An 18,026-nucleotide genomic window follows, 5' to 3' on the forward strand; every position below is an offset into this window, starting at 1 on the left:
ATCAAGATGCCTGATTTCTTGATTGACACCATACTTTGTACGTTCCAAGTTCGTGTTTCAAACAAAACTTCGACATTGCAATGGGAACCAAAGGTGCCTCTCTTCTTATCAACTTGTTCCTTTATTTAAAATATTCTGGCTTCTTATAAAATGATAAAAAGATGGCAGTATCACTTTATTGGTCGCTATATAGATGATGTCCTCCCACTGAATTGTTTAAAGTTTAGCGATTTTGGTGAATATTGTTAATATGCCATTACGTGGTTGTACATTTTGAATCGCTACCGTTTTTATTAGTACTTCATGGAACATTTAATTTATTGAAAAATAGTTGAGAGAAAGTTTTGGGATTTCTATGGTTATATAACTGAATTTTAACCGTGCTTGCTCTAAGTTGGCATGATGTGCCATTCATATGACTCGAAAAGTATTTTCCTTTTTAGCAAAATTTATTTTTGTGTACTTTCCCCTTTGCAACGTCATTTGTCTCTGGTTATTTGAAACAATCCCGGATGACCAGCATTTTAAAATCAATCTGTGACAATAGCATGCAATTATAGTGGTCAAAGCTCAAGGAAATGACATTTTATTGTTGAGTGAATGTTCATTGTTTCTATACATATCAGCAATGAGGATGTTCATTCTTCTCTTTTTGTCTTTTCTTCCGACGATATTCGTATCACATAACCCTTTATAAATGTTTTTACTGGTGAAAATGTCATATATAAACCGTACTGACGGAATCTCAAGCACATGGAATCTAGAAGATTTGACATACAGTTTTAATCATGGATACTTACAAGGTTTGTAACAGTTAAAGACTTATCGATTTTGTGTTACATTTCTATCAACTGAAAATAAGAAATGACACATGTAAACCGTGAAAAATCTTCATATATACGTTCTCAGTTATTTCTACAGTGCTGCAGTGCAGTTCTTATTGGTTTCTTCATGCAAATTTCCAACATTTAAAATAATGTGTATCTTAGATTAAGCGACAACGGACAAAATTTAACTATGTTCTATTTGTATTGTGAAATGTACACGGAAGAGCTAATACTATCACTATATATATTTCCCTTTTTAAAGAGAGAGTTATACCGCGTAACGACAATTATATACTGTAGACAATACAACACAATGTTATCTGATTAAAACAATTACATAAATGAGGCCGTTAGTTTTCTTGTTTGAATTGATTTGCAATTGTCATTTCGGAGCTTTTATAGCTGACTATGCTAATTATTACTTATAAATTTAAATAACTATGGTTTTGAAAGTAAATGGTTGATTTATATTAAAAATATTTTTAATAATTGTGGAATGTCTAATATTTGGAACCTTCATTTTGCTGACAAATGGGTATCAAAAAGTGTGGAACAAAAGCTTAAAGATCAGTTCACACAATTATGTTTGTCACAGATAGACCCCTTACCTAAATGTCTATGTTATAGAATTTTTAAAAATAATCTGAAATTTGAGAATTATCTCAACATATTGCCTAACAATTTATTATTTGTATACTGCCAATTTAGATGCGGTAGTCACCGTTTACCAATTGAGACTAGAAGATGGCGAGGCTTGTCACGAAACGACAGACTTTGTCATCTATGCAAATCAAGTGAAATCGGTGACGAATATCATTATATAATGACTTGTAAATCTTTATAGATTTAGAGAGAAAGAAATTTTTACCTGAATATTGCTGTAAAAATCCAAATACATACAAATTTGATAGTTTATTTAATTCAGACAATATTATCATTTTAGAAAAATTATGTAAGTTTATAAAAACAGTACAGGTGAAAGTCAGTCCTCCAAGTTAAGTTACGTTTTGTTTTGTTCACACATGTGCATGCTTATATATACATATATGTAATTGTAAATATATATTTTCTCTGTAACTATGACATGTAGTTTTGTGAGAATAAAGTTCATTCATTGTTGAGGGCCGTACGGTGACCTATAATTGTTAATTTCTGTGTCATTTGGTCTCTTGTGCATGGAGAGTTGTCTCATTTGCAATCATACCACATCTTCTTTTTTTATATTGTATATTAAAAATAATGTAACAGAACTTTTAAAGGTTATAAAATGATAACTAAAAACAACAAATTATAAGGAAAGAATGTAGAAAAAGACGACTTGACGGGTTTTAATGAAATTCTGCATGCGTCTTCAGTATATGGAACCGAAAAATGAAATACATGTCATGATGATAGTTCAATATTCTAACTTTGAATTGTCATTTCATTACATCCAGGCTCAACGTGTTGTGTATGAGAATGTTTTATCAACATTTATATTCTCATCTATGGTTTTTACATGTTATAAGAGAATTTGTTCAAGACTTAGTAAGAGTATTAGTATGTGTTGGCTTTTTAAATCGCCTAAATACTTGTATGTTTTAGTGAAATCATGAACAAACACAATTATATAGTAAAATACATTTATTTTTATATCATAAAACATTTCTTATAATCATATTGTGAAATGTAGATTCTATTTAATTTGTTTTACTGTCAACCCCTTGAAAGTCTTAATCTTTTCATATTTGTTGTATGTAGTTACGATAAAATAGCTCTGAGGGGAAAGACGGCCCTTGTTTCTATTTATTTTTTGGGGGTGGGGGTTGGGGGTGGGGGTTATCTTTTGATAGTCTTCATATAAAGAATGAAAAAAAGAACAGCTAGAACATGTGGAAGGTTGACACTATTGGAATCAATTGTTGTTTAATGTAATTTCGTTTCTTTAGTTCAGGATTCAATTTAGACCAATGGAAGAGATCTGCATCTTCTAAATCTAAACATTCAATTAAAGTTGATAGTTAATTATCTAAAATTCAACTAGTTGAATTCTGTCATTTAACAACAACTACAATTATTTTTTAAATCTTAATAGTGTAGACTGAACTGTAGACTAGGACCATTTTCTATTTTTTGTGACAGTACTCTTAAATGTTTTTTTTTAAAAGAAAGTTAGGACTGAAAAATCTATTCAGTTTTAAATTTCCATTGGTAAAGTTCCCAGTTATATCTCTCATCACAGGGATACAGGTACTAATAAAAATAACAATATGATTGATGTAAACTGTGTGAAGCTTGTTTCCAAATCCTACATTTTGAAATATTTGTAAAATTTCATGAATAAATAGGTTTAATTTAAAACTACAAAATGCAACATTTGTAATTTTTTTGTAACTATTACAATGATTATGTTGGTACACAAAATTTAGTTTTAATGAAAGACTACTTATCATATACTAAATGTCACATTTTAAGTGTTTATTTTAGTGGATAATTAGCTCATAAATTGAGGTGCTCCTGAATTGGAGGAAGATTCTCAAAACAGAGTTTTACAGAAAAAAATGGAAAAGATCGTTTCTCTCCCCGCTCTCATGTAGCCCCTCGGACTTCCTGTTTACTTTGAAAGTTGTTGACCTACAAATTAAAGCATTGCAATCATCTACAGCAAACATCATTATGTTTAAATTCAACAAATACTATTTTTTAATAAGTGCACAATCTTTGAGAATGATTTAAATAACCAGTGAAGGATGTCCCTGCTTATGCGTAGTGTGGCATTCCAACATGACGTCACTATAAAAAATGTAGGTTGGATATATTTAGAATATCTCGTCATACTGATTTTTCCGGATTGTAAAAGAAACGTAAATAGTGTAAAGGAGAGCTCGATATACGATATTTCGAGAGAAACAGAAGGGAAATGTGTAAAAAAGTGTTTAAAGTCAATTTATTCATTTGTGTCTCCTCATCTCATCATTCTTAGTAAGATTTGTGGGGGGCCCCCGGGGTTTTCCACACTATAAAAACAAAATGAATGATGTGAGGGAATGTCACTCTGGTCAACCCCATTGGGGATTGACAGCTTGAAGCCATCTTCCCCAAAAACACATAAAGATATTTTTTGTTACAAATGAAACTGGTAAGTTAAAAAAACATATAAAGCAAGATCATAGAACGCAAGATATTTTTTTTTATCGAGGACCTTGAATTTCAATATTGTTGAAAGTCCTTGAAAGCTGAACAGACATGTATATAACTACAACCAGGGACTTTCTATATATACTATTCAGCTGGTAACGAATTTCCGATATCATAAAAGATTCACAATAAAAAGGTAACTTTCTATGCTTAATTGAGCCCCTAAATAAATGTAAATAGTTGAGTTTTATTCAAAACTGTCGAACGCAAAGTTTCATATGTGTTCTCGTACGAATACTGAATAACAGACGGACGACCACACGAAAAACAAAATAAAAAATTACTGAAACGGTTCACTTTCGATCAAATATCCGGAAAATGACAGATATATCACATATCATGATAACACTGTTAAAACTGTAAACTTGTGTTGTTTATGATATTAATTCAATTTCTTCGTGTACATATTGTCAATATTTCATTTTATTACTTCAAAAAAAAAAACTTGGTATAGAAAATTCACAGATATTTAATTAATTGATAATACATGTATATGTTTTTTTTTATATTTCAGCTTTGTTATTGGTGTATTTGTTTTACTTCTTTTGTACACGCAGTATGCAGTACTTTCAGAGGGCAATGTAATAAAACCAGATCGTTCCAAACTCTGACACAAGAAACACGGTATATGCTTCCAGGTGCTGTAATGAATTATGCAAACGGCGAATTAGAATCAATTAACCAATCATTTGTCAATATTAAACGCATACCTTTATATCCAACTAAATGTGGAGTGCAACTCAATTATCAGGAATATTCACAGAGGGCGTTATGTCCTTGGACTTTTGTACGGAATATAGACGAAAATAGAATTCCAAGAGAAATAACTGAAGCAAAATGTTTGAAAGATTCAGTAAAAGTTCGACGTAGAAAGACATGTAAATGTACAGAAATAAAATTTTACACTTATGTTTTACGAACTGTCATAAATAATGATGGCGCGTATCAAAATAGATCTATTCTAGAACCAATTTCTGCAGGATGTGCATGTATACAACCTTCATCAAATCGTAAACGCATAACAATGTCAAAATGTTAGTACAATTGAAAATAAAGTCGTCAATATTATTGGGAAGGAGTTTGTACAGACTATTACTGGAGATAAAAATCGATATTTTCTAGGTTAAAAAGAGATTCATTACATCGCATTATCCCCATATTGTATTACATTAAATATTTTCTGTAAATCAACTATGTTTTTTTTTTTTTTTTATTGTTTTCTGCATTAAATCAGGCCGTTGGTTTTTTTATAAGCATTGTTTTACATTTTGTGATGCAAGGGCCTTTATAGCTTGCTATGCGGTATGTGGTCTTTCTCAAAGTTGAAGGCCGTGCAACGACCTATAGTTGATACCATCTCATTCTAATTAAAAACCGATGTCTCATCGCTCCCGTTTTCTGATATGTCGCCCCCACGCGACATATCGAAAACGGGAGCGATGAGAGATCGGTTTTTAATTAGATTGATACCATCTACGCCATTTGGTTTCTGGTGGATTGTTGTCTCATTTGCCGCTTCTCCTTCTTTTATGGTCCTTGGTGACAGAGTGGTCTAAGTAACTCAACTGCTGTATCACTATCCTGTCAACACTTGAATTGTGAATTCTAGTCCATCACGTGCAGGTGCGTCCAAATAGGATTGTGAGTTTTCTTACCAAAGGTCGATTGTTCTCTCCGGCAGTCCGGCTTCCCCAACCAATAAAAGATGGCAGTCCCGATAATCCAATAGTTAAACACTAATCGATCGATCAATCTCCTTATTCTATAATAATTTATACATGTTATAAGTGATAATGAATTGCACATATAATTATATTTGAAACAAGACTGTGTCCATAGTACACGGATGCCCCATCTGCACTATCACTTTCTATGTTCAGTGGACCGTGAATATGGGGTAAAATCTCTAATTTCGCATTAAAATAAGAAAGATCATATCATAGGAACATATGTACTAAGTTTCAAGTTGATTGGACTTCAAATTCAAAAATTACCTTGAGCAAAATCTTTAACCTAGAGTGGGACAGACGAACGGACGAACGGACGAACGAACGCACAGACCAGAAAACATAATGCCCACAAATGGGGCATTAAAATTACATGACAGAATTATGATTAACATTATTTTTATTTAATGTTACAGGCGTGCTCATCATTAGGTAAGGAATAGTTCCAAAACGTTTCTCATGATACTACACAACCACTTTCTTCTGATAATTCTGAAAATTCAGACAATCCTTCAAGTTTTCGCTGCAATTGTTTACCTTTGGATTCTATGTAGGAACAATCTGTAGACATATTCGGATCAGATGCTACGTCTTGATATGGATTAGATGGGTCCAAAACATATGGGGGAGTCCTGTGAATTTATAAGTATAAATATGAACTAAAGTTAAAATAAAAGTATTCAGAGATACTATCTTCAATGATAAAAATTAAAAGAAAAAAAAACTTAAACAGTATTGCAATCATGTTTACGAAGGAACAGCTTTTTGAAAAACATAAATGATGTAAATAGTTTTGGTTTTTCATGTTACAAGACACCATTTGTGGTCTCAAGGTAGCAAGCATACTATAGTAGCCGTTGAAAATTGGTAATTTCGGTTGCGGTTTACATCTTAATGTGCACGCATATTGTATACTCGCAAATTAAGAAAAACAATCTGGGTCAGTGTGTAGGTCTATTGCAAAGCAGGGTTCTTATTCAGATCACATTAACATTGAATATAAACAAGAAGATGAGGTATAATTGTCAACGAGACAACACTCCACTGTAAATATCTGTTGAAAATGGCTGAACTTATCAGATCGAAACAAAGCAGAACAACATTTTCCAGATAGGCCATATAAAAGTTGCCAGTGGAAGTTCACCCCTCCATCATACTAGAAGGAGACTATATATAATTCTAAAAGAGACACAATGCCATTAACAATCATATTATGTCTATATTGCTATTCTTATGTCTGCATACCTTTTAGAGTGCACTGTTTCCTCGTTCGCAATAACAGTTAAGTGAAATAGAGACTTATTCCTTGAAAAGTAAGTTAATGTATCATGTCATTATATTAAATAATATGACTTTATATCACTTTTAAAAATAATAACTTGGGACTTGATTTATCATATTGTATTAATCAGACATTTGGTACTCTAAAAGTCTTTGGAACCTTCTATCTTATTTTATACCTTGAAGTACTAATTCCGCACCTTGCGTCCATATGTATATATTTGAATTAATACGCCAATTATGCATTCCGGATTTTGATTACTGCCTCGTCCATATTTCTTTAAAATGTTGAATTTTTAAATAAAAGGATTCATACAAAACGAATCAGTCGCATTTTGTTTTTATGTTACTCCCCAAACTGATATTTACACCAAAAACACTCACCTTCCAAGTTCTTGTATGTAATCCGAAGGAGCATAATGATCGCTGAAGGAAATTGTCGATTCTCCAAAAGTTACAAGTAAACCAACGATTTTAATCATTAGTTGCTTCATTGTGAAGTTATTTGGTTTGCCATTTTCTCTCCAGATATGAATAACAAGTAGTTCAATGCAATAAGATGTTAACTGAACCTACAAAAACAACGTTATAATCCTTGATTATGAAAATGCCATTATTTTGAAAGGTATACCAAACGAAAATTGCTGTTTAACATCAAATTTATTATCCAATACAAAAAACAAAATACTCTATTCTGCTAAATAGGCCAAAACATAACAATTGTCGTTCTTAATAGAGCATAACTAACAAGCTTATTATATATAATTTGTATACACAAACATTTCTGTTGGCACAAAATATACCAGATTAAGTTAGCAGACAAAGCTAAATATTTTGTACTCCACTGTTGGTATACATGGTATAATTGGTAAACTCACTTCTTCGGTATATTTCCAATATTTCAGCAGACATATTAAATCCTTAACCTTCGTAGGCATGGACTTAACAAATTCAATTTGTAGTTTAGCTAATGACTTAGCATAGTATTTTCTTAGATGAGGTTTCAATTCCATTGTAGAATATGTAGATTGTACTCCACCAGCGAAACCCAGAAGCCCTACATAGCAAAAAAAATTATCAATAAATTATTATTTTTTTTTCTGGATTTCCTCTACACATAAAAGGATGAACTGAAACAGAAATGGACATCAGCAATTATATCAAAAGTCCTCTACTTTACAAGTACCCCTGTTAGAAAAGAGAATATTTAACAGTACTCGTTTCATAATTCCGCCTTATACTGAATTTACAAACTTTGTAATGACTAAGTAGAATACAGACCTCAAAATTTTATTTTGTGAATTTAAGACGCTGAAATACAATCCCGCTGCAATTGTTTGCACCTGTCCTAAGTCAGGAATCGGATGTTCAGTAGTTGTCGTCCGTTTATGTGGTTCTTAAGTGTTTCGTTTTTATATAGATTAGGCCGTTGGTTTTCCGTTTGAATGGTTTCACACTAGTAAGTTTTTGGCACTTTATAGCTTGCTATTCGGTATGAGCCAAAGCTCCGTGTTAAAGGCCGTACCTTGACCTATAATGGTTTACTTTAATAAATTGTTACTTAGATGGAGAGTTGTTTTATTGGCACTCATACCACATCTTCCTAGTATATCTATTTAAAGACAATTTAACCATTTTAATAGAGCTTTTTCCTCACTACACAAACAAAGTATCAGAAAATGGTTTCTTCTAAAATTTAAATTATCATTTTGTCATACATGAGAATTATGGCAAATACCGGTATCAAGATACGTATGTTTTTTTTTTTTAATTTTCATTTCTATTTGGCATGAAACAGTGTCGCTGGATTTTTTATTTTATCAAATTTTAAGGAAGGAAATTATTGGAAGAACATATTTTTATGAAATATATATAAAACATGGTCTCACTTATCATAACATAAAGTTTTACAAATCAAACATTCGGGTGCCACTTGTGGAACATGATCTGCTTACCCTTTCGGAGCACTTGAGATAACCACCATTTTTGGGTGGGGTTTGTGTTGCTCAGGCTTTAGTTTTCTATGTTGTATTTCGTGTACTATTACGTGTCTGTTGGTCTTTTGTTTTTAGTCAGGGCGTTGTCTGTTATTATCGACAAATGAGTTTGAATTCTGAGTCTGTCAGTAACTGCGAGTACTCTCAGATCTGTACTTAGTGTCTTTTTGTTGTTGGGATGTACAAGTACCCGACCACGTCCACTTGTATTGGTATCCATCTGATGAGTTAAACCTTTTCAATTGATTTTTATATCTCGTTCTTATGTTGAACTGTAACACCACTGTCCCAGATTAGGGGAGGGTTGGGATCCCGCTAACATGTTTAATCCGCCTTATTATGTGTGTGACTGTCCCATGTAGGAGCATGCAATTCAGTGGCTGTTTATATTCGTATAATTTGTTTTTCGTTCTTTTTTGTACATAAACTAGGTCGTTTGTTTTCTCGTTTTGTGACCTAGTTGTGGAGAGTTGTCTCATTGGCAATCATACCACACCTTCTTTTTTATATTGAATGTTTCTCTGGTATCTTTCGCCATTCTTATCAAGTTATTAGAAAGATGAAACAAAATTGGAAAGTTGAAAAGCCATTTTGTTTAAATTTGTCTAGGTGCATTAAATATTTACATGAACTCCATACATCCACAATAGGAATCAAATCTACATCAAACCATGGCGAATCATCACTAGAACGTAAATCAAACTGCAAACTAAATGGTGTTTGACCCATTATCCGAATTTCTATATTACTGCCTTCTCTCTCCACTGCTGGTTTGAGATAATCCCGAAAGTGATGAATTACATTTTCCATGTTTTCTTTTAAATGTTCAACACTCTTAAAATTATTTAACACTACGAAGAGGATTACATCTATATGTCCTCGTATAGCTGTTCCTTTGCCTATAGACCCACCCTGGAATCAAATACAGAAACAGTAAGGATATATATTCACTGTCCTTAGCAACTTATTTTGTTTAAATACTAGATGACGAACCGCCTCGATTGTTTAAATGTAGTGTTCGCCCCATGCGTGGAAGACCGTAGGTTCCATCTCCATGGGGTCAAACTAAAGATTGAAAAAACTTGTATATGCTTCACAGCTCATCACACTACAATTTGAAGTAAGAGAAAAAACTTTTATATTTAGTATAAGGAGGTTAACAATCGTTGTGTACGGCGTTGTGCACAGTAGGGTTTATATTCATATCGAGCCTTTAATATGCCACTATACATAATCAGGAATGTTCACTTTTATTAGATCTAAAACAAAAAAAGGATGCCACATTTATACACATGAATCGAATTGAAGAGCAGTGATTTTACGTACAGTTACAAAGAAGTTTCCAACTTGAAGCATTATTTCTTACTTTAATAACTTGGTTGACACTGTATTTTGGATGTCGATGTACGAGTTTAACCATTGTCTCAATGACCTGGTTGCAATCGTTGAGAAACTCTATATCTGGCCGAACTTCTCTCTCTAGAAACTTTTCTAATGATTCGTCCGGAAGCATGCCATCGAAAAACACCATCTGTGATTGTATAAAGAAAAGTATCACTATGTGATTTTATGTTCAAGACACTCATGATTGATATAGGGACTTTTGATTACTTAAAGCTCACAACTCGTTTTGATTTACATTCTTATGTAAACGTGTAATTCATTTTATAACTAAACAAACTAATCAGGATCACCAGAGAAGTTGCAAAAATGATTTAACAAGATGTGTTTATTTACAAATAAGTCTAGTTTGTGTGCCCTTTTTCTGTTTTTAAAAACCAGCATTAAATTAACATAACAATACCACTATACTTGTATTCAGATTGTGTAGATTCTTTTCCCAAGTCAAATGTGTTATGTCCTGAAACAAATTTATTTCTTCGTGAATATTAAGTTTAATCTCTACAAAATCCTTGAACACTGACAAAAAAAAACCACATTAATACATGAATTATTATATACACATGGAAAAAGTATTGCAACACCTTGATTTTTCAAAACTTGAAAAATCAGCCACTTTTTTTGTATGGAATATGATAAAATATTTGTAAAATAATATTGAAACGTAGTTAGTGATAACATTGACATTAAAACGAACAAAAAATGTATGAAAAAAAATTATTATCTAACCAAAATTTTACAACTGTTACTGTAGTCGAACTTTACAATGTCAGACATTTCAAAATTAATCTTTAGATGATTGTTCACATCATGGTTGATCGTTATACATGTTATACCCCAAAGAGTTAGTACTTTGTGCGCAGCCTCCATTCAAACGGATAACCGCATCTTAACGTCTTCTGATTCCTGCCATAATTCGACTGCTAAGGTAGCAGCAACCATTCCTGACGAAGGATAATGTTTATTTCATGACGTGTTTGGACTGGGGTGTCCTTTCGTGCGCTTTACGCCCAAAAGTGTCACATATTTGCTCGATATGGTTCTAATTCGGGCTACGATCGGGCCAAGGAAGATAAACCGAATTCAAATGGAATAATGGATCTTCCTCCACGATGCTAATTTCCAACTTTGACGAGCTCGATCTGCACTATATTGGATACGGGCAACTGTGTGTCTGTTCGTAGACAAAGGTCCCCGAAATTGTCTTATCGCATAAGTAGCGATGAGCCGATCTCGACCAGTTCTTGGTTAAAGGCTCCTGTGTGGTCATCACTCTTTTTTTAGGATTGTATTGTTTGCAATGGGTTTCCTTCTGACCAACCTTCATTATGCTCGACTTTCCCTAGCAGATGTTATAGGGGGTCATTTTGATCTCGGAAGGTCTTTAATATCGTTGCCTGATTTTTTATTCTCAAAACGACTTATATTGGAATGGTGATGACCAACAATACGTGCAATTGTCACAATACCACTATACTTGTGTTCAGATTGTGTAGATTCTTTTCCCAAGTCAAATGTGTTAAGTCCTGAAACAAATTTATTTCTTCGTGAATATTAAGTTTAATCTCTACAAAATCCTTGAACACTGACAAAAAAAAACCACATTAAGGTAGCACAATACAAAGATTTTACAACTCCAACTCCCAAGTTTTAAAATGATGTAACTTTCTTAATAATGCTTGAAAATTTATAAAAGTGGTAGTTTTGGATAGCTAACAGATTACTCTTTCAAATTAATGCAATGTTAGTATTATGCAACAATTATGTAACCAATTATAATGTTAACTGTGTCTAAAATATTTTTCACCAAATTTCCACTTTCAAATGAAATTAGCTTCTGCATAGGTATCCATAGAGGGTTGATTTTATTATATGTTGTTCCTATGGCCATTATCTACAAAAGGGTGTCTCAGATTTCAGATAGAATGTATAGAACAAATTTTACACCTAATCAAACATTACATTCTTTTATGTGGTTAGGATGTTTACACTAATTAAAGATTTATGAGAGAATGGAATACCATAAAGACAATTTGAGACACCCTTTTGAAGCCCATGATGTCACTGTGTTGATTAAGATTTCGTTAAAATTTTCTGTATAGTTAAAGAGATGATAGAGCTAAATTCATTCAAGTGAACTGACCCAGATTTTGCCACTAATTACATAATAATGGATTACATAATGATTGCATAATACAAATATTGCAACCATTTAAAAGATTAATCTTTTATCTATCTATATATACCTCTTTTATTATTTTCTATGCACCCATAAGAAAGTTACAGCATTTTAAAGGTTAGTGATTGGAAGTAAAAAAAATCTTTGTATTGTGCTACCTTAATACATGAATTATTATATACACATGGAAAAAGTATTGCAACACCGTGATTTTTCAAAACTTGAAAAATCAGCCACTTTTTTTGGATGGAATATGATAAAATATTTGTAAAATAATATTGAAACGTAGTTAGTGATAACATTGGCATTAAAACGAACAAAAAATGTATGAAAAAAAATTATTATCTAACCAAAATTTTACAACTTTTACTGTAGTCGAACTTTACAATGTCAGACATTTCAAAATCAATCTTTAGATGATTGTTCACATCATGGTTGATCGTTATACATGTTATACTGCAAAGAGTTAGTACTTTGTGCGCAGCCTCCATTCAAACGGATAACCGCATCTTAACGTCTTCTGATTCCTGCCATAATTCGACTGCTAAGGTAGCAGCAACTATTCCTGACGAAGGGTAATGTTTATTTCATGACGTGTTTGGACTGGGGTGTCCTTTTGTGCGCTTTACGCCCAATAGTGTCACATATCTGCTCGATATGGTTCTAATTCGGGCTACGATCGGGCCAAGGAAGATAAACCGAATTCAAATGGAATAATGGATCTTCCTCCACGATGCTAATTTCCAACTTTGACGAGCTCGATCTGCACTATATTGGATACGGGCAACTGTGTGTCTGTTCGTAGACAAAGGTCCCCGAATTTGTCTTATCGCATAAGTAGCGATGAGCCGATCTCGACCAGTTCTTGGTTAAAGGCTCCTGTGTGGTCACCACTCTCTTTTTAGGATTGTATTGTTTGCAATGGGTTTCCTTCTGACCAACCTTCATCATGCTCGAATTTCCCTAGCAGATGTTATAGGGGGTCATTTTGATCTCGGAAGGTCTTTAATATCGTTTGTTGCCTGATTTTTATTCTCAAAACGACTTATATTGGAATGGTGATGACCAACAATACGTGCAATTGTCACCGCGACATACCTGCTTCTCTCATGCTGATTATCTGCTATCTTGCTGCAGTTATGAGTTGTGGATGACCAATTACAAGGCGTCAATCACACAACTTTATAAACTGGGTTATTTAAAGTGTTGAAAACAATGAGGATAAAAACATCTGATTTATTGTTTACGAGAATAGTAGATAAGATGCATGTGCAGATAAAAACTTATCGAGTCGATATTTATTGATTAAACTCAGGTTCTATTTCAACAAATTATATCTCAAAAACATAAAGAGCGTTTTTTTAATTTGAATTTCAATTTGGTGTTGCAATACTTTTTTCAATGTGTATATAATCAAAATAGGTGTCTTTGATCATCAAATAAATGACATATGTTAAATTCAGACCGCGTAGATGACCCTAAATGATCGTTAACAGTCAAAATTTGACATAACAATTCATCGGTAAAAGGACATCATTCGTAAAAATAAATCAACATGCAGACATCTTATACGTTCAGGTATTCCACATCCAATATTTTATTGTAATATGCTTTACAAAACACAAAACTGTTGGCATTCAACTCAAAAGCTAACCAAACCGTTAAACAGAATTATTCGGAAAGGATATAATCATGATACTGCTGTCAAGTCATTAAGGATTGCATATATTGGTATTGATATTGATTCACTCGTAGGGTCTTTGCATCGGAACTAAACACATTTATTCTAAAATCAGTTGTTGGCATGATACGGGTTAGGTTCGTCTCATATATTTTATGATTGTATGATACTAAACTCCTAACGGAAGGGAGTTTACCTGATTTTTATATGATGAAGACAATCTTTCAACCAGTTTAATTGATGTCTGGAGCTGTCATACCAGTCACTGCTAGTAGTCCTTTGTTAATTTATGTATCATTGTCATTTTGCTTAGTTTCTTTTATCTATTTTGACATCAGACTCGGACAGTGCGTATTGCTATGTGTTTTTTTTTATTGTTAATTGCTAGAGGTTAAGGGGGAGGGTTGAGATCTCACAAAAGATGTTTAACCCCGCAGCCTGTCCCAAGCTTGGAGCGTCTGGCCTTTAATAGTTTTTTTTATATTTTCTTTTAATTTAAGTTCATTTATATGTTTTAGAGTTTGTGACGACCATTTTTACTGAACTAGTACACAATTTTATTTAGGGGCTAGCTGAGGACAACCTCCGGTGTGGGATTTTCTCTCTGCGTTGAAGACCCATTGGTGTCCTTCGATTGTTGTCTGCTCTTTGGTCGGGTTGTTGTCTTTATTTGAAATATTCCCCATATCATTCTCAATTTCATTCTCATTTGTACAATAGCTGACTATGTTCAAGATATATAAACTTATGCTACATGAAATATAAATAAACTAAGTTTCTCAGGCATAAGGTATTTTAATAAAATTTAGAATGGATATGGAGAATATGGATAAGAGACAACAACCGACCTAAGAGCAGACAACAGCTGAAGCCTATAAATGGGTCTTCAATGCAGCGAGAAACTCTCCCGCACTCGGAGGTGTCCTTCAGCTGTTTTGATATTTCATTTGTATTCAAGCATATAACTAAGGAGATTTGTTATAAATACCAATGAAATAACTGTCCACCAAAGTTCAATATGTTCAAATAAAGTGGATGTGAGCAATAGGTTTGAATATTATACGAAAAGCATAAATTCTTATTGAAAAATTGAAGTACATAAAACGGCTTGAGACTGTTGCCAATATCGTCACGTTGTCACCTGTATCTGCATAAATCAATTATTAACTTCCTGTTTTAAAACAGTGATTATATATGTTCTTACCTTTTCAACAATCAGTTGGTAGGCTGACGAGTCACATTTTCAAAACGTTGTAATTTGACTTTCAGAAAACTAATACTAAGTTTGTCTCATCCATACATGTAAACAACGATTACAAGTATTGATAACATGTACAAGTAAGAAGTTTTATTGATAATAAACTATTTATAGTATTAAAATGTAGTGAGACTTTTATAAATGTTGACGTAGACTATCGATCTTTTTTAATTTTTTACAGTATTATTTGGGATTTGTATTCAAATAATACAGTGAAAGTATAAGATATATGAAACTCTTATCCCCTCCACAATAGAAATAAACCCAAAACAAACAAAAATTTTGAAACCTTTGACAAGGGAAGATGAAGAGAGGATTCGGATTTTAATCATTGGTTTTCGAAGATGGAGAGGATTTGGATCGTAACCATTGGTTTTCGTAGATGAAGAGAGATTCGGATCGTAACCCTTCGGCTATCGAAGATGAAGAGAGGTTCGGATCGTAACCCTTGACTATCGAAGATGAAGAGATCTTCGGATTTTAATCCTTGACTATCGAAAATGAAGAGAGGTTTGGATTCTAACCCTTGACTATCGAAGATGAAGAGAGGTTCGGATCGCAACCCTTGGCTATAGAAGATGAAGAGAGGTTCGGATCGTAACCATAGGCTATCGAAGATGAAGAATGTTCGGATCGTAACCCTTGACTATCGAAGATGAAGAGAGGTTCGGATTCTAACTCTTGGCTATCGAAGATGAAGAGAGGTTCGGATTCTAAGGTAGCAATACACAGTTAGAAGTTTAGTTTCGCATTATGGCCCCTGTGAATTTTTTAAATATGAAAGTTTTTGTACAATAAAATTGATTTTTAGATAATTGAAGAATAATATAGCCTTCTTAGTGGGTTTATATGAACATTAAGATTGTTTTTAACATGTTGTATAGGCCATTTATATGATTGACAGTCCGTATTTTCCTATCCGTACCGTTCATAGGTCCATACATTATTGTAGTGTTTATCAACAAAGATTTTGCGCTCGATCTTTTCAATTTCATTTTATGGAAAAACGAGCAGATAAGCATATGATTTTTTTGGGACCACTTGATAGATATAAACCTATGGATTCAGGAAAGGTATTACTGTAATTGATTGAAATTTTCCTTTAGACCAAATTTTGGAGACTTTTGTGACATGTTCACCCCCCTTTTTTGCTAAATTTTGTATCTAAGAAATGCAGATTGTTGCCATGGTTACACCCAAGAGGGATTATATTTCACCCTTATGACCATTAGAAATCAAATCTATGGAAGATTCTCTTTCTATAAGTATATACATGCATAACACACATATAAAGCCTTCTTTGTAAGACAGGAGGGGAAAGAGGGTGTTTAAAAATTATGAGTGTCAATTTTAAGTTTTTTTCCTAACTGTGTATTGCTACCTAAACCTTTGCTATCGAAGATGAACAGAGGTTCGGATATCACAACCCTTGGCTTTCGAAGATGAAGAGAGGATTGGATCGTAACCATCGGATATCGAAGATGAAGTGAGGATCGGATCGTTACCTTTGGCTGCGAAGATGAAGAGAAGGTTGGATCGTACCACTTGGTTATCGGAGATAACGAGAGGGTCGGATCGTTAATCTTTAGAAATCGAAGACGAAGAAAAGATTGGATCGTTACTCTTGGCTAGCGAAGATGACGAGAGGGTCGGACTGTTACCCTTGGCTAACGAAAATGAAGAGAGGTTCGGATAAGAACACTTGGTTTGCGAAGATGACGAGAGGTTCGGATCGTTAATCTTTTGAAATCGAAGATGAAGAAAAGATAGGATGGTTACTTCTGGCTAGCGGATATGAGGAGAGGATCAGATCGTAACCCTTGGCTAGCGAAGATGAAGAGAGGGTCGGATCTTAACCCTTGGATAGCGAAGATAAAGAGAGGTTGGAGCGTTACCCTTGGATAGGGAAGATGACGAAAGGATCGGATCGTAATCATTGGTTTTAAGAAGATGAAGAGAGGTTCGGATCGTAACATTTGGCTTTCGAAGATGAAGAGAGGATCGGATCGTAACATTTGGCTTTCGAAGATGAAGATAGGGTCGGATCGTAACATTTGGCTTTCGAAGAAGAAGATAGGGTCGGATCGTAAATCGTGGCTTTCGAAGATGAAGAGGATCGTAAACCTGTGGCTTTCAAATTTAAAGATAACGAAAGGATTGGATCGTAATCATTGGTTTTCGAAGATGAAGAGAGGATCGAATCATAACAATTGACTAGCGAAGATGAAGAGATGTTCGGATCGTAACCATTGGCTCTCGAAGATGAAGTTAGGATCGCATTGTAACCCTTGGCTATCGAAGATGATACATCATTGACTTTCAATACTTTTGTTTTGAGCGTTCCTGTTGAAGTTATACTCAGAAAAAAAAACACCTTTGGACGCACCTTATTTATAAAAGGTTATCTTTTAAACTAGATTACTAAATATAATATGTTACGAAACGAGTAATAATTCATTGCTAGTATATGGTTCAAGCAAGCACAGCTTACAATAGTA

The 18,026-nt window shown here is 33.5% G+C and overlaps 1 protein-coding gene across 5 annotated transcripts; it reads right to left on the bottom strand.

The window, feature by feature from the left end:
- Nucleotides 1-5,752: 5,752 nt before the first annotated feature.
- On the bottom strand, nucleotides 5,753-15,602 carry LOC139527669 (2'-5'-oligoadenylate synthase 1-like). Of its 5 annotated transcripts, none has more exons than XM_071323242.1 (7): nucleotides 15,475-15,597; nucleotides 10,822-10,870; nucleotides 10,376-10,540; nucleotides 9,636-9,921; nucleotides 7,891-8,069; nucleotides 7,397-7,584; nucleotides 5,753-6,363 (listed from the first exon to the last, which is right to left on the bottom strand). In XM_071323242.1, the coding sequence occupies exons 3-7, from the start codon at nucleotides 10,538-10,540 to the stop codon at nucleotides 6,189-6,191; spliced, it is 993 nt and encodes a 330-aa protein (XP_071179343.1). In that variant the 5' UTR covers nucleotides 10,822-10,870; nucleotides 15,475-15,597; the 3' UTR covers nucleotides 5,753-6,188. The 5 variants fall into 5 exon arrangements, with proteins under 5 accessions (XP_071179343.1, XP_071179345.1, XP_071179344.1 ...); XM_071323244.1 differs by having other exon boundaries at nucleotides 10,814-10,870; XM_071323243.1 differs by lacking the exon at nucleotides 10,822-10,870 and adding an exon at nucleotides 11,888-11,936 and having other exon boundaries at nucleotides 15,475-15,590.
- Nucleotides 15,603-18,026: the final 2,424 nt, after the last annotated feature.

Source organism: Mytilus edulis, chromosome 6 (assembly GCF_963676685.1).
Source record: "Mytilus edulis chromosome 6, xbMytEdul2.2, whole genome shotgun sequence".
Classification (NCBI taxonomy): Eukaryota; Metazoa; Mollusca; class Bivalvia; order Mytilida; family Mytilidae; genus Mytilus; species Mytilus edulis.